The following is a 22,485-nucleotide window of genomic DNA, read 5'->3' on the forward strand; positions in this document are numbered from 1 at the left end:
GGAAGTGTGCTAATATTGGTGTGTGCATATATGTGCCACACTTTCCCAATGCTTAGGGGAGAGGTGGGCTTATGAAGGTTAGTGGAGTCTCTTTCTCAACTATTAACACACATTAAGATATACTTATAGGCATGGTAACATGATTCAGCAAGTTAATCCGGGACTGCTGAGTCCCACCCAACCATCCGCTGAAATGGGTCAGTTCAATTTAGAGCCGACAGGTCTGGCTCGAAGTTGGGTTGATCTGCCTGAACCTGCCAATATCTTAAAAAAATTGCCGAGTTCAGGCAAAATCTGCCAGGTCAAACCCAAAAACAGCTGAGACAAACTAATCTCTGATGTATAATCAGAAAATACATTTATTTTTCATGAAAATCCATATTTGTTGTATTTTTCATGTTGTTGAGTCGTTTTGGGTTGATTCAGGAGTCTTTATTAAGTCCGGAGTGTGTATTTTGACTCTCTGGGCAAAAGGAGTCTCATCCAAAGTAGTGTTTGGTGAGTTTGCTTCTATACCTTTCAACGTTTTAGGTCAGGTTATTTTCATGATAAAGGGATGCTTCAGAAACAAATTGGTTAGGAAATGCCTATAATCACTTTCAGTTTTTAGTTTTTTATTTTTTCAGAGGAATGCCATGTATACTTCATAAAACAAATAAGTACATCCTCGAAAGAATTGCAACACATGAATAACAAGGGGGCTGGGAAAATCCCTCTCTAAAAGGGTGAAAAAAAAGAAGCATATGAGCCTGTGTACCAAGATGATGGGACTTAACATCTTGGTGGAAAACAGAGTTTGACTCTTACAATTGAGGTCAAGTCCTGCTCAAAACTCTGGAATTCTGTAGGATTTAAGGATTTTGGTATAAACACTAAAGACAAAAATGGATTCATTAATTTTGATTTTTGTTTCTTTGTTAAATTATTGCCCTCATTGGAAAATGAGAATCGCTTAAAATAAACACTAAAGCATCTACAACTGAAACTATTCTTTCACATCTGTTAGGGAGTCCTGCAAAAAAAAATGAGTTTCTAATTGATTAACATCCGTTAATAAATTCATGGAGGTTGGTATTTTGTCTGTCAAAGTGTGAAGGGACCTTTGAGAAAAGTTCACTACTTGCGATCAGTTATACTTGGTGTATATTGATGTGCTGGCAAGATATAATTGTAAATTACTGGCCTTTTTGGCAAATTTGATTCAAAGAAACAATGGAAGGCTAGATTTTTTTTTTTTTCTAATATGATTAATTCTTTCAACGGTAGCACCAGACTTCTTACTTAGCAGAAATAAAATATCTTTCACATTATCTTTTATTCCTAGAATGATATTTGGGGTGCTCATGTTCAAGGTTAGAATTAAATTTATTGCCTGTGCACTGGTGTTCTTGTCAAGACTATAAAATGCTGCTACCAGTTATATGTTGGGCTGTAAAAATATTCGGTGTTAGGGTCTAATGTTTTAGTGAACTTTGTCTGCTTGCAGGTTTCAGTGAACTATCTAGTGAGCTGGTAGACGTAGCAAAAGCTCATTGTGAGCTGATAGTTGTTTCAAAGTGAGTCTTCATTGTTGCTTCATGATGAACGTGCTTAACTTTATACTCTGTTATGGTTGAGCTGCTGGATATTGTTTTAACATCCTTATTTTGTGTGGTTTTCTTAGGTAGATGATGCTTTAGGCACTCCTTTCAGTGCTATTATTGTTGCTTGTTCCTTTGAGTTCCATTGGCCCATCACATTCATTTGTAGAAATCAATAGAATTTTTAGTTTATTTCTTCAATTTGCTTTGTGGCTCATCCGTATAATGGAAACCTTTGCTGTTTGCATGTGTCTGCAGGTTGTTACACCTAGTTTATGTATTCCCTTTTTCCTGGGGTCCTAGGTTATATATTTACTCGTCTAAATATAATTGAGGTGTGTTGCTTCTCATACCTTTAAGTGATAACACCCTAAAACACAAGTGAAACTGTGGGGGTAATGTAGAAGGGTTTGTCCAAAATGTTGCCAGAGTAACTCCTAAACTCTCTTTAGGCTGGATTTCCTCCAGAACAAGGGAGAGTCCGTAGACAACTAACTCTGATTTATGCTGTAAACTTAGGGCTTATTTCAGATTTAACAAACAGCAAAATGAAAAGGGTTTTTGTTTATATATATATATATATATATATATATTTATTTATTTATTTGGGTGCTTGACAGGAAGTCTAGTGCCATGTCAACTTAGGGAGAATGGAGTCAAACTTGTATTTAGAGGGGTTCAAGTATATGTGAAAATGGATGAAAGATAACACTGTTACAATGTTCTTGGTTCTATCTATGAATGCTCTTTCAGCTTTGTAGAGAATTAGCTAGTAAGGGCCCTTCCAAAGGTGCTCCTGCTCCTCAATTACACATGGAAAACAACAATTGAGTGATCTTGCCAAAAACCTGAAAGCTATCTTACCCTTCACTGATATGGAAGCAGCGAATCAACTAGTTTAATGTAAAAATTTAGGAAGTGAAAAGGCTGTGTATCACTTCGACCAATGCCCCAACCGATATAGTTTTCAAAACTGGCCTAGTCTGAACTAGAATCGGTCAAACAAGCTGGTTGGACTATGTGCAATATTGAACCGGCCAGCTGACCGGACCAGAGGGCCGGTTTGTATTAGTTAGGTACCAAACTAGCCAGTTTGGTACCTACTCGATACAAATCAGAGTAGCTAGTTTGGTACCTAATCGATACAAATCAGCGCTAACTCACTAGTTCCAACCCTAACTGACCTATCAGATCTCATGCTCGTGGGGGGAGTCTGGGACCTATTAATGCTCAAACTAGTAAGGGGTCGTAGAGGGGCACTTGCTAGGTCAAGAGCAACAATGAAGCTAAAGCCCGCTATCACCAAAGCTAAAGCTTCCTACTCTTTACGGACTTTCACCGATGGGAGGAGACCCAATATATAGAGAATCACTTATGAAGGATAGATCAACTAAGATGGATGTCAAGTGATATCAAAAACCCTTTCCTAGGAGAGACTCAAGAGTGGGATTTGCTTGCTTCTTAAGCATGGTACAAGATTCTCTAGGATAGGGGAGTAGGGATTTGAGGGCTTGGTTGAGGGAATGTGACTTGTAAAGGAGCTTCCTAAACCCTAAAATCCTTGTGGAACTTGGTTTCCCAATTGGTTTTTGAAGAGTTGACTTTGATAAGATATGGGACCACACGGGACTAGGTGGACCCAAGTTAGGTCAAGGGGATAGGATTTAACAACCAATGATATGCTTGACCTAATTAGGGAGGGGAAAGGGATCAAGGAATGAATTTCAATGAAAGGAAATGCAAGGATCCCAGTGAGGTTTCTAGCCTAAGGGAAACTAAGGGCAAGAATTTCTCTTTGAGCTAGGGCTTGTGATATCTCAAGATCCCACCGTCAGAATCTCATGAAATTTGGAGGGCTTCTTGAGGATACACCAGCATAGCTAGCCATATTTGGATGGATAGATTGTGAGATATTCAATGCCCTAGGTGACCTATGGGGCTAGACTTAGAAAGAAGAGATTAAAGTGAAGGAAAATAAGTTTTAGGGCGATCACCTATGGTAGAATAGTGCCTAATCCATTGGGGAGATTGGAGTCAAGAATGATTATGAGTTCGGATTTGATTTTCTTGGTCAAGGAGGCCTTAAAGGCAGTGTCACTTAGCACTAGGGAAAAGGAGAGCAACTTCAAAGACTTTATACTTCGTTTTGCAAAATAAATGGCTTATCAAGATAAATTTCAACCATGAAATATCCCTAGGAACATTCACTCATCATACATGGCCCATACATGAAGCATCACTATCTAGAAACAAAATTTCCACAACTTTGCAATAATATGTGCAACAAATTAGCTCTAGAATAGCGAAATCCCAACAACAATGTATGTGACAAAAATAGAGCAAAGAATAGCATTAAAATTGCACTTACATGTATTAGAGTATATCCAACCATAAAAAATTTGCCAAACAAGAAGCTCCAAGACAAGAGAAAATGATCCAAACATCAAAATTCATTCCATGCTCCAAAATTTCGTCCACCAAGAAGGATAGCGAAGTTCTCTAAAGAGATACAAGTCCAACCAAGTGATGATGCTAAAATGAATTCACATCACTTGTATTTATACACTTCTAATGAGTTTGATTTAGCTAATTAGGCCTACATTAACCACTACAATAAAATAATGTGCAAAATAACTAAGTTTTGGTGACAAGCCCACTAAACTAGCTCATAAACAAAAGAATAAGCCTCTCAAGAGGTCGAATAATGAATAGTGCATGTCGTTGGACCTTGGAGGAGGCCTAATGGAGTCCATATGTGCCATAATGTGTAGTTGAACTCCCAAAAGCAATGGACAAGGGGTTGGCCCCTTGTAATAACTTGTGGTGCTCAAAATGACATGTGGGGGCACACAAGTGTCATCATGGGTCTCCAAACAAATTGAAGATGCCTGTAGATCGCTTGCGAGGGCTAGGATGATGTTGTAGGTGATGCCACATCATCGTGCAACTCTTGGATCATCTGCCAAGTGTATGGTGCAACTCTGGGGCCAACTGGGCACAGTGGATTAGGTGCATATTCCTCACCTAATAAGTGAACCACGATAAATCTATGAATGCATGTGGGGATCGATGGAGTGCTCTCTGTTGCTGTGGAGGCCCATGGCTCTCAACACACACCCTACATGTTCTAATGTAGCCCTTTGGGGTCAGACCCCGTATAGGGAGATCAAACCCAAATGGAAACCATCTGCAATCTTGCATAAGATCCAATGTGTCCCTGTGCCTTCTAACACACCAAGTCATTAAAGAAATCAAGTAAAAGAGTTTATAAACCATAAATAACAAGTGAACAATTCATATTGGCATGCCCTTCCATAGTGGGCTTTGGCATGTGCTAATGTCTCCCAACTCCAAATAGGGTTGACCATGCATCTTATTAGGTGGTTTCTACCTCTAAAGGGGTTGGTATGTCTGTGGTACATCCTTCAAATGGTGGTGGCTTGTGGCATAATAATGGAATGGAGTAGGGAATGAAAGGGGGTAACCTGGATCACATGCCATGGTACAAGGGTAGCTGATAAAAGGAAGCCCACACTTGGGTAAATAATGTGTAGGAGGGAGCAATCATGGTGCATGAGTATTTTTCCACCCTTCTTTATATGCCTTTTTCCTTTTTATGATTTTCTTTGGTTAACTGCTCGAGGCTCTAGGTAATGAGAGCATGATGCGTAAAGTATAACAGTGGATACCCCCTTATAAGGTGGGGTAGTTCATCGACCGCTGGGGTTTGGGACAATCATGGGTTCCTAAATGATAAAGGAGGCTCATCAAGGGCCATGTAGGAATTAGGGTGATGGCCACGGAATGGGGTAGAGAATGTCATGTCTTTTGCCCACGTGCTAAATGCCTTTGTCCCGACCATCTTTTGCATTTTGTGGTACAATTTCCTGTTGAATGTGGCCAATTATGCCTTTTCGTTTTCGTTTAGTTGCATCAACCTCTGGGCATCATTCTAGGCTCGACCCAAGATGTGGGGCAAGGGGAGGGGGTCGCTGACCCTATGTGGACTTAGTGGAGGAATATGGACCCAGGTGAGAGGAGAGATTATTAGGGGTGTAATTAGCGGAAGGGGAGTAATATATGTGAATTGGGGAGCGGGACCATGCAACCAAAATTAGTGTTTCCCAAGTAGTATCATCCCTAAAACCAATAGGTCAGTAAAAGAGATCCCACAAGACTAGGGTTTAAGGTTAACATCCCAAAAGAGACCTAGGGGACTAGAGCACAGACCTAGACCACTCTTTCTGCCAAATCCCCCCATTAATCCCTGCCCAAGGTTTCCATGATAAATAAACTAGAATACTCAATTACCAAATAACAATGCATACCTTTAGGTTTGGGAGGCCCACCTTCAACCATAAAATCATGACAAATGGGTGAGGGACCACATGGTTGGCTCATGTGGCGGAGAAATGACACATCGAGCTAGTTGGTGCTTGCAAAGGGTTGCTGGCTACTGACTAAGGACCATCATGGAGAAAAAATTTCTCCTAGGGATATCACCCACAAAATGGTGGGTAACAGGACCCACGATGGCAGTTTTTAGGGAGGTTTTGGAGGAAATCAGGGATTGTTTCCCTCCCAAAATGTCCCCCCCCCCCGGGCTATAAAACCAACTCCCCCTCCTAAACCCTAAAACTAAACAAAAAATCTAACTCAGCCCTAGCAATGCTGGCAATCAATGGTACTTAATAAGTACAAACTGGTCGTAACTGGTCAAGGCCTACAATGATGGTCTTTAAGGTGGTTTTTGAGGAAACCAAGGGTTGTTTGCCACCCAAAATAGCCCCTCTTGGCTGTAAAACCAATTCTCTACCTCCTACATCCTAGACCTAAACAAAATTCCTAACTCAACCTTAACAGTGCTGGTAATCAATGGTAATGTTAAATTTCCTTTATCTTTCCCATTTATCCTTTTACTTAAGTTTTTAACATTACCAGTAATTGTTTCAAGATGATTGATAGTGGTTCTACACTTATCAAACTTCATATGGAGAAAGTAGAATTTCGTGTCTCACTCAAAATTTAGTAGAGTCTAGACAATAGTTTTCAAGATTTTAGGATTGGTAGGATTGCAACATTTTCATTGAATTTTATCACGTATGAGGGTTTGGGATTGGCATTTAATCAAGAGCATGAAGCCCTTTATGCACCTTAATGTTGGTGGTATTCATTGTTGAATTTCTTTGATGTTGGTGTTATTGATTGGTGAACTCTTTTGCCATGACCTTAACAAAAATGTACCTGTTACCGCAAAATCTAGTAGGCCTAGTGCAAAGCCTCACTAGGCAACATAGGTCTTATGGAAACAAAGAGCTTAGTCACCATTGTCACAACAACATCCTCCCTTCTGCTATTTAGTGGTTGTATGTTGTCTCCATAAGGAAGGCTTCGCAAGACTTAGAGGTTAGATGACTAGGGTTCCAATCCGAATGGATCTCCAAGGATTTGGAAAATAAATCATCTAGAAAAATATTCAATAAATGAAGGCTCAAAGGTGATTGAAGTCTAATGGTTACGGGAGAAGGTACCACCAAAGCCGTGGAGGCCAAGATAAGAGTTACAAATGATCAACTACACTTTCCACCAAACCCAATAGACTAGAAGAAGGATGATTTAAGCTAGGGTTTTATTGGTATGCAGATTTACAAAATGCTCAAAAATAGCATCCAAAAATCAGTGTGGACTAAAGGTTATCAGAGAGGTAAGCAAGGGATAGGTTAACTTCAAGTTTTTAATGGCTGAAAATGTGTGTAACAACAACAAATATCTATACCTTAGCCCTATTTGTCGAGGTAAAACATTCAAGTAATGCTAGATTTTCCCTTTTCAAATTTATTAAATGTAATTCCTACCAGAATAACAATAACATATAGATGTAAAATTGCTATAAAATGTAGATTTAGACCAAACCCTAACCCTTGTTACCAAGAAATAGGGAAAAGAGAGAAATTTTACAAGGTGATCCCACAATTAGACTAGTGCCTTTATTTAGTTGGGTTATATGGAGTCAAAGTGGGTGAGGTCAATGTTAGAAGGGCTTGGATGAAGAGGGTGGAAGACTAAATAGCTTCTTTTAAAAACCTAGTGACATCTTTTAGTAGGAGATTTAAGATCAAATGATGCATGCAACAAGTTCCTTTGATGGATTTTTGGATGAAATTTTTTGCATAACATATAGAAACAAGATTTCAGGAAAGATTTTGCACTTTTTAATATCGTACAATAAAAACCGTAATTTCAAAAAATTACATGCAAAATGGAAGAAAACTAATGATAAACTTACACCATTCAATTAAGAATTACTTCGTCAATCCAAAGATAGTCTCTCCATGCAAAAATATCTCTTCGAAGACAATTCACTCCATCATTCATCGATAGCAACCAAGAGAAAAGGACAAGAGTGCTAGTGCACTCACTCAAGAAAGGAGAGATAAGTGTGTGTGATGATGGAAGTGGCTCCCCTCTATTTATATGAGGGCAACCAAGTCACTTTTCACTAATTTACACCAAAAATCCCTAAAAATTTTCTTGGATCTTTTAGCTACGCTCAAAGGTCACACTCCGACCTTAAGATAACTTTATAAAAATGCTAAAACATAAGAAATATGTCATAATTCCTCCACATGTGAGGGAGGAGAGGCTGTCAAACATGATGTCATCCTCCAAAGAATAGGCATATCCATCAAGCAAGTGACAAAGTGTGTCCAAGAGTGCTTCTCACTCAAAATGCATGAGTACATGTCCAAGTAACATTTCCTCCACCAAGATGTAATCATCAGGAAAGCTCACGTCACCCTTCTTGGGCATGAGTTGTTATCAAAACATGGTGTGCTGCCACTCCCAAACCATATTAAGGGGTCTCCATCATCATTTGGGCCCTAGAATAAAGCAACTTCCATCAAACAAGTACAAGGCTAGCCTGGGCGTGTGTTGGGGCACATCATTGATCAAACCAATATCTTGGCTTCTTGGCTCAACGTTTTTGCATTTAGAGGTGTAGCAAGGGGCATACAACCATGTAGAGGCTCCTTAAAGCCAAATGTGCAGCTCAAGAGGAGTAATGTTAAGGCTGCATTGTGATATGTGCTTTCAAAATTGGGCTAGACATCCTTCTTATGGTGTCGAAGAGGTGTTAAGCCATCCCTCGAGGGATATTCACTAGATGGGTGATGAATCACCTAAAACATATACTGAAGATCAAGTGAGATCAACACCATTACAATGTTATAAGAACCAGACCGATAGACCCCTTGGATCGGGAACTGGTCAAAACCAGATCAAAACCGGTAAAAAACCGGACCCAAAAACTGCTCAACCAAAAACACATAAAATATTCAAATTTTAAAGAAACATATATATTCATGTGCATCTATATAAATCCAAACCATTTATACACGAATAAACAAAATTATCATTTATATAGCATGTAAGAGTGCACATCCATCTCTAAACTGAAAATACATCATCAAACAGGCCCTAAATGGCCTCTAACACTTGAAATAAATCATGCTACAACAACTATCCACATATCATCAAAATCTTTGCCTATATTGGGATCTTTGTCATCAATATCACCCTCTAAGCATTAAAATAAGATAGGAAAAACTTAACATGTCAAGTCAATATTTGTTTGAGTTATGGGTACATTTATGGTAGGATCATGATAGAGGTGTTCAACAATAAATGCCACTAACATAAAGGTACATAGAGGGGTTGATTCTTTTGATTAAATGCTAGTTCCATGCCCTTGTACATGACAAAATCCAATGGAAACATTGGAATCCACCTGTTAAAATTGGCAACTAGGGCCAAATTCCATCGTAGGACAACTTATTTGATGGAGATGATGATTGCATTAAATTCCTCTTTTGGAGAGGACCAAAATTGATATAAAGATCATCTCATTTGGACAAGCAGAAGTGTGACTTTGAATTTATGCCCACATGTGCAAATTGTCAAGGTTGTACACATCATCATGTAGGCTCAGAAAGCGTAATGGATGTGTCACTTCATACTCAACGACTTGTATAAATACAAGTGACCTTTCACCTCATTTGGCATCTTTTTCACTCACACATTCTCTCCTTCTCTCATTGGTTCATACTACTTTGGGTATTTTCTTCTCTCTCACACGTGTGGATCAAGAAGGATGAATTTCAGAAGTTGAATTAAAGGGCTGAAATTACAGAGTTGATTGCAGTTTGACTAGCGTTGACCAACATGTTTTGGGCATCATTTAACTTCGATCTTTTGGGGATATTTCTGTCTCAGCAGGCCGCAACTTTTGGTACATAAACCGAGTTTTTCTAAGCACTTTGACCGCAGACCAAATTGTAGGCTGACCGTCGATTTTAGGACAACAGTTTGACCGAGTTTGACTATTGACTTTGTAACTGATTTGGGTTGACTTTGACCTCTTGATTAGGCTAAGTTTGACTGGGGAAGACTGAGCCGTTTTGATGACATTCTATTGCTGCTTTGACCATCGTTTGCCTTCTGGTTAGGGCTGAAGTTTGACTGTAGAAATTGACATGGCTGTTTTGGGCAAGTTAGTTTGACTTTTGTACTCTCTCTCTATTGAACATTTTGATATAATAATAAGAAGAGTTGATCATAGGGTTTTCCCGATCTTGGGGTTTTTCCCTAGCATCTGCCAAATCTTGTGTCGACCTCTTATCTTGGCTTGTCTTTTGCATATTGTTTTATGTTCTATCTACTTTTACTGTCAATGTGATTAATGGTTAATGTGATTTCTACTGGAAATCTAAATTGGAAATTGCTATTGGGTTGCTTAAGGAACGTTGAAGTAATTGTGCTAAGCACATAACATACCATTGTTGACTAAATTTAACATGGTATCGGAGCCCAGGTGAAGACAAAGACCAAGGAAGAGAGAGAAAAACAATCACTAAGAAAAGTGTTGTTGGATAAGAATATTGGTCTAGCTTCAATGGCGACTACATCATACTTCAAATCCGAGGATAAGATCAAGGACAAATCCGACTATCATGCATGAAAGATGACTTTGGAAGAGAATGATGCTATGCACTATGTAAAGGGAAGAGTGGTAGAGCCTCCTTCAAATGCACCTGCTGTTGCAAAGGCGAAATACAAGAAATGTGAGGTCAAAGCTAGAAGAATTATCATAGACTATAAAAAATCATTTGGTTGCTTATATTTCTAATTTAGAAACATCTAAGGAGATGTATGATAAGCTGGTTGGGATGTTCAAAGTGAACAATGCAAATCAAATCCTATTTTTCAAAAACAAGTTGAAGGATATCAAGATGGACAAAGGGGAGTCTATCCAATCCTACTTCATGACAATTACAGAAATCAAGAAGGATCTTCTATCTATTGAAGAAGTTGTTGCTGACAGGGAGCTTAGTCTCAGTGTTCTTGGAGGTCTCACAAGACCGTGGGATGTGTTTAACACCACTATTCTTAACAATGACAGGATTCCTAGTTTCGATGAATTATTAGCTAGATGCACACAAGAAGAGACGAGGATGATGGAGAGAGACAAGCTTTCAAATGGAAATGAACCTACTACTTTCTCCACTCATGCAAAGAGGAAGAACAATGCTGGTCCAAAGAGACAAGGTCAAGGATTCAAGTAGGGATTCAAAGAAGGAAGAAAAGGAAGGTGCTACAATTGCAACAGGTTTGTCCACTATGCTAGAGAGTGTCCTCACAAGAAGGATACTCCACTGGATGATCACAAAAACAACAATCACAACAATTTCAAAGGAAATGGCAATCAAAGGAACAACAGGTTCAACAATCAAGGAAAGAGGAATGCTCCCGCTGCTTGATATGGTAATGGTTGACCTCCCAAAAGGACGAGAAATTCCAAGTATGAGGAAACTAATGTTGTAGCAAAACAAAAATAATTTTATCTTATTTTTGCCCTCACTATTGCCTCCCCTTCGGATACTTTGGATCATTGGTTGATTGATAGTGGATCCTCAAGGCCCTTCACCGGGTTCAAGGAGGCCCTCTCAAATTTGATTGAAAAGAAGACTAATTTGGAAATCATACTTGGAGACAATGCCAACTATGCGTGAAAGGGATAGGGATTGTCACTCTTCACTTAAATCAAGGTCAAACTCTTCATCTACAAGAAGTATTGTATGTACCCTATTTGAAGAAGAACCTGGTGTCTATTTTTGCGATGGAAGATAAAGGCTTCAAGGTAGCATTCATTGATGGAAATGTACGTATTTGGCAAAGAAACCCTAAAGATGCATTTACACTTGGATTTAGGGTTGAAGGTCTCTATCAAGTTGGAGGAAGTCCTTTAGGAGCTATGACTTGTGATACTTCTTTTCAATCTGAATTATGGCACCGAAATTTTTCTCACCTTCATTACAAAGCCTTACCTGGGGTAAGGAAGATGGTCATAGGTATGCCCGAGTTGAACATAAATCATGAAAGTGTTTGTTAAGGTTGTGTAGCTAGAAGCTTACAAGGGGACCATTCCCCTCAAGTGAAAGTCAAACTACCAACATTCTTTAACTGGTCCATTCTGGTCTATCTGGTATGTTGCCTGTAAAATCATTAGGAGGATACTTATACTATGCAATTTTTGTGGATGACTTCTCTCGCAAAACGTGGATCTATTTAGAAGAAGGACGAAGTGTTCAAATGGTTTTGTTCTTTCAAAGCCTTGGTTGAAAATCAAATAGGGAAGAAGATCAAAATATTGAGGACAGATAATGGCACTGAATATGAATCAAATGAATTCAATGATTTTTGTAGAGAGGCTAGAATTACACGGGAGACCACCACTCCATACACTCCTGAGCAAAATGGAGTTTCTGAAAGGAAGAATCAAACAATCATAGAAGCCACCCATGCCATGCTTCATGACCAAGGCCTACCGAAGTTCGAATGGGGAGAAGCTGCCAATACTCTCGTATATGTTCAAAATAGGTGCCCGCATCAAGCATCGAATTTCAAGACACCCGAAGAAGTCTTCTCTGGTTAGAAAGTCGATGTTTCTCATTTTAGATTATTTGGTTGTCTTGTGTATTTTCATGTGCCTAAAGAGAAAGGAAACAAGTTAGAAGCATCTAGGAAGAAAGGAACATTTGTGGGCTACAATGAAACTTCGAAGGCATATAGAATCTATGTGCTTGGTCAAAGAGAAGTGGAAATAAGCCATGATGTCACTTTTGATGAAGATTCTACTCTTGGTAAAGCCAGAGATCTCCTTATACCAAGGAAGGACAATGATGATGTTGCAGGAAAGCATGATGAATCTTCGACAGATGAACCGATGCCGGATGTTGAAGGCTCGATGGATCCCATTGATCCACCACTTGGTTATCCCTCAACTTCAAGGAAAAGACGTTTGTGGCTCAAAGATACTCTCGAAGATGCTGAAAGACATTGCTCCAAGAGGGACATTTCGTGAAAGTAAGAAGCCGAATAGGTATCAAGAGTACTTTGCTGCAGCCTGCTATGAGTACTATTGTTCAATTTGAGCCATGTACATTCGAAGAAGCTGTGAAACACCAAGTATGGAAGGATGTGATGAATGAGGAGTATGAATCAATCGTGAAGAATGATGTCTGTGATGTGGTTCCTAGACCCAAGGATAAGTTTGTGGTCACTTCTAAATGGCTTTACAAAATCAAACATGGAGTTGATGGGATTGTTGAAAAATACAAGGCCAAGTTCGTTGCTCGAGGCTTCTCTCAGAAGGAAGGAGTGGACTATGATGAGATATTTACATGGGTTGCTCAATATACTACTATCCGATCCATTATTGCGCTTGTTGCCTCTTAAGGATGGGGCCTACACCAAATGGATGTGAAGACTGCTTTCTTGTATGGCTCGCTTAAGGAGGAAGTCTACGTAGAACAACCTAAGGGGTTCGAAGTACAAGATCGAAGGACACACATGTGCAGGTTGAAGAAAGCCCTCTATGGGTTGAAGCAAGCCCCTAGGGCTTGGTATGAGAGGATTGATAACTATCTTATGAAGCTGAGATTTACAAGGAGCGATGCTGATCCTAACCTATACTTCAAGGTTGAAAAGGACTTGCCTCTCATTTTGGTCCTTTATGTGGATGATCTCTTTCTAACGGGTGCAAACCCTCTTATTTATCAATGCAAGAGGGAGTTGGCTTCCGAGTTCAAGATGAAGGATCTGTTGAAGAATGGAGGGCAATGGTGTTTATTAGTATTCTTCACACTTGATAACAATTTGTGATGCACTTTGACAATATATCTTCTTCTTATTAGTGTGTGTGTTTAATCAAACCGCTACCAAAACAAAATAACAAGAACACAAAGTTTGGCTCTCTGCCAGGGACAAAACCTCTCCACTCTTGAGAGGAAAAGCCTTGGTAAGTTTTCTCTTATTGAAGCTTCTTATTTGAACAACTGCCAAACCCTAGACCCTTGACTAGGATGTCCTCCAAGCATAAGTCAAATCCTTCCTCTTTCTGCACTATAACTTCTGGCACATGGACCTCTTTCTTCTGACACTTTGCTCCTCAGCACTTCGTCCTTCTTCTACTGCTTGTCTAAGTTAGAATCTCTTCTTTTTAGGAGAAACTCTAGAAAATTAGGGCTTCTTTACTTTGCTTTAGAGAGAACCTTCTTCGCTTTCCTTAGGAGACCTTGTAAACCTAGTTACACATCCGAATGAGGCTTCTAAATGTGCTGCCTTCAACTGCTGTCAAATATGCAAAAAGTACACTACTGAAATCTTCGCACATGTGGACAGAAACCCTAAAACAATCCCCTTATCTTCACTGTCTTTTACTTCCTTCTTCGATGCCTTAGAAGGCTCCTTTTTATTGACTTCTGCTTCTATTCTCAACTAGTTTCTGGCTCCTTTTCTACGCTGAAAGAGAGATATGGTTGATGTTCAAATGAGGAGTGGACAACCTCTATAAATAGAGGTCTGTCCCTCCTTTTCAAGCCAACTTGACTGTTCATTAGGTCGACTTGATTGTTTCATCATAATTCATCTTTTATTCATTATTTCGCTGCTTGGAGACTTCGTTGAAGCTAGGAGAGGATTTGACTTGACTTGGAGGTGTTCCCATGACCTTGTACATTGACATACATGATGTAACATGCCCTCAAAGGGTCTCATCATAATTACATTTTGACTTTGACTCTCTAGAAGCACTTTAAAATGTGCTTGACATATTTTCAATGAGCAAGAAACTCAGTGAGAAATAGTATAAAAATGATTTCTCTTTTCTTGAATAAATACAAATATCAAATTACATTTATGAAGACCTAGCCTAGTTACATTTTCTTCAACAGGACCTAGGTCTGATGCCCTACATCCTAGGCTTGGAGGTCTGGGAAAACCCAAGTGAGATTTTCCTTTCTCAAGGAAAATACATTGTGAAGCTGCTTGAGAGATGTGGGATGGTGGATTGCAAGTCTGTGTCTACTGCGATGGAAGTCAACTTCAAGAACCTATGTAGAAGTGCTGTTGGGCTCGAATTGGCAAATCCTTTTGAATATAAAGAACTTGTGGTGGCCTTGATGTTCTTGGTAAACTACCATCCTGACATATGCGTCGCCATGAATACATTGAGTCAATTTATGGTTGAGGCTCATCACATACATTGGATTGTTGCTCATAATCTCTTGAGATATCTCCATGGCAGAATCAACTATGGAATGAGATAAACTGCCGGGAACTTGAGGCTACATGGATATACTGATGCTGACTGGGATGGTAGTGTGGTGGATTGTAAGAGCACATCTGGATGCTGCTTCTCATTAGGGTTTGCTTCAATTTCTTGGATGAGCAAGAAGTATAAATCGATTGCTTTAATTACCGCCGAGGCCAAATACATTGCAGCTAGTATGGTTTTTTGTGAAGAGGTTTGGTTGAGGAAGCTCTTTAGTGAGGTATTTGAGCATGTGTTGGATACCACCATGATCTACTGCGGCAACCAAAGTGGGATTCACCTTTCAAAGAATTGCGTGTTCCACGACTGCTCCAAGCACATTGATATCTAGTACCACTTTATCTGGGATATGTTATAACGGGGAGCAATAAGGCTCCATCATATCCAGACTGATGAGCAGGTCACAGACATCCTCACGAAGCCCTTAGGGAAGGTCAAATTCTTAGCCTTTCGAGAGGGACTTGGGGTCGTGGAAAGACCCTCCTATGATGGTCTCGCTTGAGTTGGACACTGAGCTCTGGGAGCTCCTGGGGGCTTGGGGTACTTCTTGGAGCTATGAGCGACCATAGGGTGAGTGGTTCACCTTCCCCAATTGGTGTGTTGTGTATAGGGTGAGTTGTTCACTTTCCCTTGTGATACCCCATGATGGTAGACATGTGTGTAGGGTGAGTGGTTCACCTTACCTACGATTGCGAACACATGTATGTGGGGTGAGTGGTTCACCTTCCCCTACGATTGACATGTGCATAGGATTAATGGTTCACCTTCTCCTGCTCATGCGCTAGCATACATCGTACCCATGTAGTCTGGGACTCATGGGAAGTACCTCTCATCTGGCCAATGAGTTGGGAAACGTGGATAGGAACCATAGCACTATTGATGGATGCACCGTGTACTGTTGTACTCCTTATGTCCATGATGCATGGTGTTCAACAACTTGATCTAGGATCAATTGAGGTTCTACCTTTGGACTGACTTTTGTCAATGGAGAGTGGTAAGGTCTCGTGACTCACTCTCGATCAATTCTTCTTCATTATTACATCATGGTTCAACAAAGCAGATATGAGATGATAGAGATGGTACATGACGACAGGATGACATGATGGTCGATGATGATGATGGATGGATTGGCAGGTGGAATTCTTCCTAGTGGAGAGGGAGTGTTAAAATTGGCAACTAGGACCAAATTCCACCTTAGGACAACCCATTTGATGGAGATGATGATTGCATTAAATTCCTCTTGCCGAGAGGACCAAATTGATATAAATATCATCTCATTTGGGAAGTAGAAGTGCGATTTTGAATTTATGCTCACACATGTGCAAATTATCAAGGTTGGCCACATCATCATGTAGGCTCAGAAAGCCCAATGGATGTGTCACTTCACCCTCAACGACTTGTATAAAAACAAGTGACCTTTCACCTCATTTGGCATCTTCTTCACTCACACATTCTCTCCTTCTCTTGTTGGTCCGTACTACATTGGGTATTCTTCTCTCTCACACTTGTGGGTCAAGAAGGACAGATTTCAGAAGCTGAATTATAGGGCCGAAATTACAGAGTTGATTGCAGTTTGACCAACGTTGACCAATGTAGACCAACACCTTCTAGGCATCATTTGACTTCGATCTTTTGGGGATATTTATGTCTTCGCAAGCCACATCTTTTGACACAAAAACAGAGTTTTTTTAGCACTTCGACCACAGACTAAATTGCAGGTTGATTGCAGATCTCAGGACAATAGTTTGACCGAGTTTGACTGTTGACTTTTTCACTATTTTGGGTTGACTTTGACCTCCTGATCAGACTGAGTTTTACTGTGGAAGACTGAGTTGTTTTGAGGACATTCTATTACTGCTTTGACCAAAGTTGACTTTTTGGTTAGGGTTGAAGTTTGACTGTAGAAATTGACAGGTCTGTTTTGACTTTGAATTGGGCAAGTCAATTTGACTTTTGTATTCTCTCTCTGTTGAACATTTTAATATAATAATAAGAAGAATTGATCAAAGGGTTTTCTCCATCTTGGGGTTTTTCCTCGGCATTCGCCAAATCTGGTGTCCTCTTGTCTTGGCTTGTCTTTTGCATATTGTTTTATGTTCTATCTACTTTATTGTCAATGTGATTAATGGTTAATGTGATTGCTACTGGAAATCTAAATTGGAAATTGCTATTGGGCTGCTTAAGGAACATTGAAGTAATTGTGCTAAGCATAGAACATACCATTGTTAACTGAATTTAACACCCCCCAATCCTGAAATCCTAAAAATCTGTTAAGTTTGCTAGATTTTGAGCGAGATTTGAAATTCTACTCTCTGCATATGAAATCCATTGAGTTCATCACCTCTCTCAAACATCATGAGTAAGTTAACGGTAATGTTAAAAATTTAAGGATGAAAATGAAAAATAAAGGAGAATGTCACTTTGCATAGCATTATTAGGGAAATATGGTGAAAAGCTAGTCTTCTCCAGTCATAAGTCATTGCCTTTTTAAAAAGAAAATTGCATTGAAAGTGTCTTGGGCAACATTGTACAAAATCGGATGGTTTAGTACTGAACCGGTTGGTAAAATAAAAAAGGCTAGTTCGGTATTGAAGCAACCAAAAACGATCTTGTTCGCCAATCTGAATAGGTTTTTCCCTCCAACTGGTCGGACCAACTGGTTTTGACTGGTCTTGTCCAGTTCTGATAACATGCATCGTTAGGAATAAAAACCTTTGAAGTATCATAGCAGACCACGTTCAATGTCAAGGGCACATGAATACTTCACACAAGACTTTACCTTCAAATGTCTTTCTAGCTTAGGATTTGTAAGAAAGTTGCCACACTTGTGTTGGGGATGACTATGCAATTAGCCCTATTGGTTGCTTCCATCCCCTAAGGGGAAGGACATTTCATAGATAGACCCATTAATGCATAATAGATGCATGTGATAAATGTGCTCATGGGCTAGGAAGGACTTCAAGGAAGATGGCCATAGCGATGGTACTAGCTGATGGAGGTCCAACATCTTGAGCGTAATGATGAGAAGAGGGACTAATCATGGAGGCATGAGTTACCCCTTTCCGTGGCCTACTTTTTCCATCCCTCTGGTGCACTTTCTACTTTAATTGTTTGTTTTTCTTTCTTGCATAGCTTAGGTGACCCAACTTGCTTTATGCTTTTCCAATACTCCTTAAATATGTAGCAATTATTTCTCATTGGGGTAGGAACATTTGTAAGTTCCTTTATTTGGATGGAGCATGGAATGCTTAGGAACTGGGTGATGGCTATGGAGGGGGGTAGAGCTCATGCCAAGCTTTTGCCAACGTGCTTGTATATGTCCCATCCATCTTTTGCTTTTTTCATTTTCTTTCATTGTGGCTTCATATGCATTTATCTTTCTTTCAGCTGCATCAACCTCTTACAGAAAATTTGCAGGCCTTGACTCAAAGATGAGAATATAGTGTGCTAGTCCCAATGACCGATGCCAATCAACCCATAGAATGGAAGTGGGTATAAGGGAAACATGTAAGGTGACAACTATGGATTACTTTGGGTAGACTACATCAATCCATGCCTTCTATTAGTGCCCCTCCTAATAGTGGAAGAAAAATGTCCTCAGGGGAGGTTACATTGGACTAGGGGCAAAGGATAATCTCCTAGGTGAAGCATGGGAACAAAGGTACAATGAAGAGTGGTCAATTATCCAACTTGGTATGTGATCCATCTCAGTATGCCCCAAATATTAAATGATAGTGCATGATTACAGAAATGGTTAATGTACCTTTTAATGGATTACCTACCTTCTTTCAATAACTATGCTCAATGGGAGAAAGCACTGGTTGGAGCATAGGTGGAGCGCTATGAAGTTAAACTATTTGTGGAGAGCAAGGTTGTTGGCTGGTTGGCTGACCAAGGGGGGGGAATATTTTATCCTAGGGGGTTACCCACTTTTGTTGGGTAACAATACCCTTCGCTTAAATGAAAATAATTGGTTATTCATGTTAAGTTTTTTCTAAATATTATAAGGTTGAGTAGATAAACCATTCCCTCAAATCAAAATCATTGGTTAGGCATGTTAGCTTTTTCAATTTCTACCATATTATAAGGTTGAGGAATCAAAGGAGTCTGAAGACATTGAGTTAGATGATGTTTTTGTAGCTCTTTTTGATGATCCCATTTAGTAGCGGCAATGAGTTTGATGGGTGATCATGTTGATCAATGGCTTAAAGTAGGCCAGTGGCACAAAAGGTTGTAGCATGGTTTTTGGACTCTACAGGCCATTTAGAACCTCATTGATTATGTATTTTGTTGCTGATATGTATTGCACTCGGTACCATTTTGGTATTATTAACCCTTGCATGGTTTTTAGATGAGCAAGCTTTGTATATTTTGTTTCTAATGGGTTGGTATTTTTTATTTCAATAAAAATTAATTATTTTATGTATTTTTTTAAAAACTGGTTCATTGACCCTAGCTTGATCTAGGTTGATTTGATTCCAGTTCAAATCCTAGTTTGATAGGTGGTCATTTCGAAGACCAGTTCCAATTTTTAAAACTATGCCAATCAAATCCCTTTTCGATGATATATTTTGGCATTGAATCAAATTTCTTTGCAATGGCAATTAAATGTAATATCTAGGCAGTAGAAACAATGATATGGATGCAAAATCAAGAATTGCACATGAACAAATACCCTTAGGCACCTTCAAAAGATCTTTAATGCTTTTAGCCAATGAGCTCTTCTTTGAATTCTTCAACAACCATTACAAGTGAGGGAGCTTCTTTTATTTAGAGCTTGAGTTCAAAACCATCAACAATAAAATAATATTAAATAAATTTTAAATCCCTGATCTCTCTAGGGAAATATAAAATATAATATCTTAGAACAACCTCCAAAGACAAGGCGATAAGACATGATAAAGGGACAAATAGGTGGGGTTGTAACTTGTTTTTTCGTTGTGAAAAATGCCCTTTATAATTGATCTTGGTTGACCATGTTAATGACATCTTGAGTAATTTGCCACTTCATTCTCTAGAGCGTTCACCACAAGTTCTCTCAAAATGTGCCATTAATCCAATCTAAGTCACCTGACACGGGGATTCGGGACACGTAGGATTCGGGATTCGTGGTGTCGGATTCGGGACACGCTGACCCCCCGAACAGGACACGTTAGGACACGTTATATATTATTTTATTAAAAAATATATATATATATATATATATATATAATATATTTAAAAATATATATATATATATATATAATATATTTAAAAATATATATATATATATATATTAAAAATTAGATATTATCATATTTCTTACACAAATTTTAATTAATGATACAAATTTATTGATTTCAAACATAGATCTTCATCTATAGCTATTAGCATGCATAGTACATACAAAATTCAAATAAATGTCAGTGGTACTGGTCACATAAATGATAAATCTATTAAAAATTTAAATCATGATTCATAATTCATAACTGAAAGACAACTTACAACTACAAGATAGTAAGATAAACACACTGACAACTGTAGTTTTCTCGTTAAGTCGTCAAATCAAAATGTGTTACATAGGTAGTGTTGGTGCAATGCCAATGGCAAATAGAAATAGAAAATATAAAACAACTACAGGTATACAAGCCTCAAGGCATCAATCAGCATCACTGTCCCCATCATCATGGTCCCCACTGCTCTCCTCTACATCCTCCTCCTCCCCTGTATCCATAGTCGCCTTTGCATCTGCTGGTATGGAGGCTAAGTCATCAAATCTAACAGGCTCTAGCACTAGATCATTGAGATCCATGTTGGCCAATGCCAACTCAACAATGGTGTCCAGACCCATATCATCAGGAACAGTGTTACTTGGGAGCGGGAGCGAAAGCGGGGAGCGAGAGCGAAAACGGGAGCGGAAGCGACATATTCAGAAGCTCTTGGTTTGGTGCTCTTGATTAAATACGAGTTCCATACCCTAATACATGACAAAATTCAATGGAAACATTGCAATCCCCCAATCCTAAAATCCTGAAAAACTGATAAGTCTGCTAGATTTTGAATGAAATCTAAAATTCTACTTTCTCCATATGAAATCCAATGAGGCCGGAACCACTCTCAAACATCCTGAGTCATTTCATGGTAATGTTAAAAATTTAAGTAAAAGGATGAAAATGAAGATCAAGGAGAATGTCACTTTTACTTTAAGAATTTAACATTACCATGAATAGCATATCAATACTAGGGCCTAGACTTGATTATGAAGCTGCCAAAATGCTCTACTCCTTGCTGCAACAGCACAAATCACTTACCAAATGAAAATATTAATGAGCAAACACGCCCTTTTCATACCTGCGCTGAGCTTAGCGAGTCCTGGAAACCAGACACGTGTCCTAAAATCGCGACACGCCCCTGAAAATCGCGACACGCCCTCGGACACGACGTGTCCGAAACGGACACGACGTGTCCTGTGATTTGGACACGAATCCGGACCAAATCGTGTCGGATTCGCCGGATTCGGGATTCGCAGGGGGTTTAGGACGAATCCGGTTTCCTAGAATCCAATAGATCAACGGAGTACTCCACATGATGTGGTTCCATGTTTTCTTGGGTTTACAAAGAAATGCAAAGTGTTATAGCTCTAGCTAGGGTGCTCTCTACGAAATCCTTTGATAAAATTATTAAATTTTATGATATCCTTAGAAGGGTCGCGTCGTTAAATTGTGTGCAAGGAAGAGGATTTTGGACCACAATGCTTCTCCAAAAGAGGGTTCCCTTGATAGATGTGCAAATGGGTGGTTATGCCTCCATAATGTGTCGAGACACAAAGATTAAGTGAGTACTCCACTAGATGAGAGAGTAAATTGTCCCCAAAGACCATAGTCATGCAACAAATAGAAATAGTTATGACACTCCATGAACCAAGATAAGATAAAATATGTTAATATTATTTATGTTATAGATGACCACTAAAGTAGGTTAATGTGATTGTTAGGTGCAATGATGTCCACGTAAAGTGAAAGCACTAAATTCGCTCCTATATAGAAGCAAGATGCAAAAAGGAAAATAAGAGTCTAATCTCGATCTTGGAATGGCAATTCCAAAGATGGAGAGATGATCCAGGAGAGAGATGTACAAGGTGAGTGGATCTAGAATTTATGCTACCAATGGTAAAATCCTATCCTAGTACACTGGAACCATCTCTCCTAACATCCAAGGCCAAATGGAGGAAGCCCAAAATAGATGTCTATTTGG

At 39.2% G+C, this 22,485-nt stretch overlaps 1 protein-coding gene across 3 annotated transcripts in view; it reads left to right on the forward strand.

The window, feature by feature from the left end:
• The window catches only part of LOC149261419 (peroxisomal acyl-coenzyme A oxidase 1-like), a 250,103-nt gene that overhangs the window by 197,228 nt on the left and 30,390 nt on the right, over window positions 1-22,485 (forward strand). For all 3 annotated transcript variants that reach the window (XM_089422227.1, XM_089422230.1, XM_089422231.1), the window contains one exon: window positions 1,487-1,556. In XM_089422227.1, the coding sequence (XP_089278353.1) occupies window positions 1,487-1,556 (70 nt within the window). The remainder of the gene's footprint in view (window positions 1-1,486; window positions 1,557-22,485) is intronic.

This window comes from Pinus tabuliformis, chromosome 6 (assembly GCF_031772625.1).
Source record: "Pinus tabuliformis cultivar Carrire ecotype Pingquan chromosome 6, CPIR1, whole genome shotgun sequence".
Classification (NCBI taxonomy): domain Eukaryota; kingdom Viridiplantae; phylum Streptophyta; class Pinopsida; order Pinales; family Pinaceae; genus Pinus; species Pinus tabuliformis.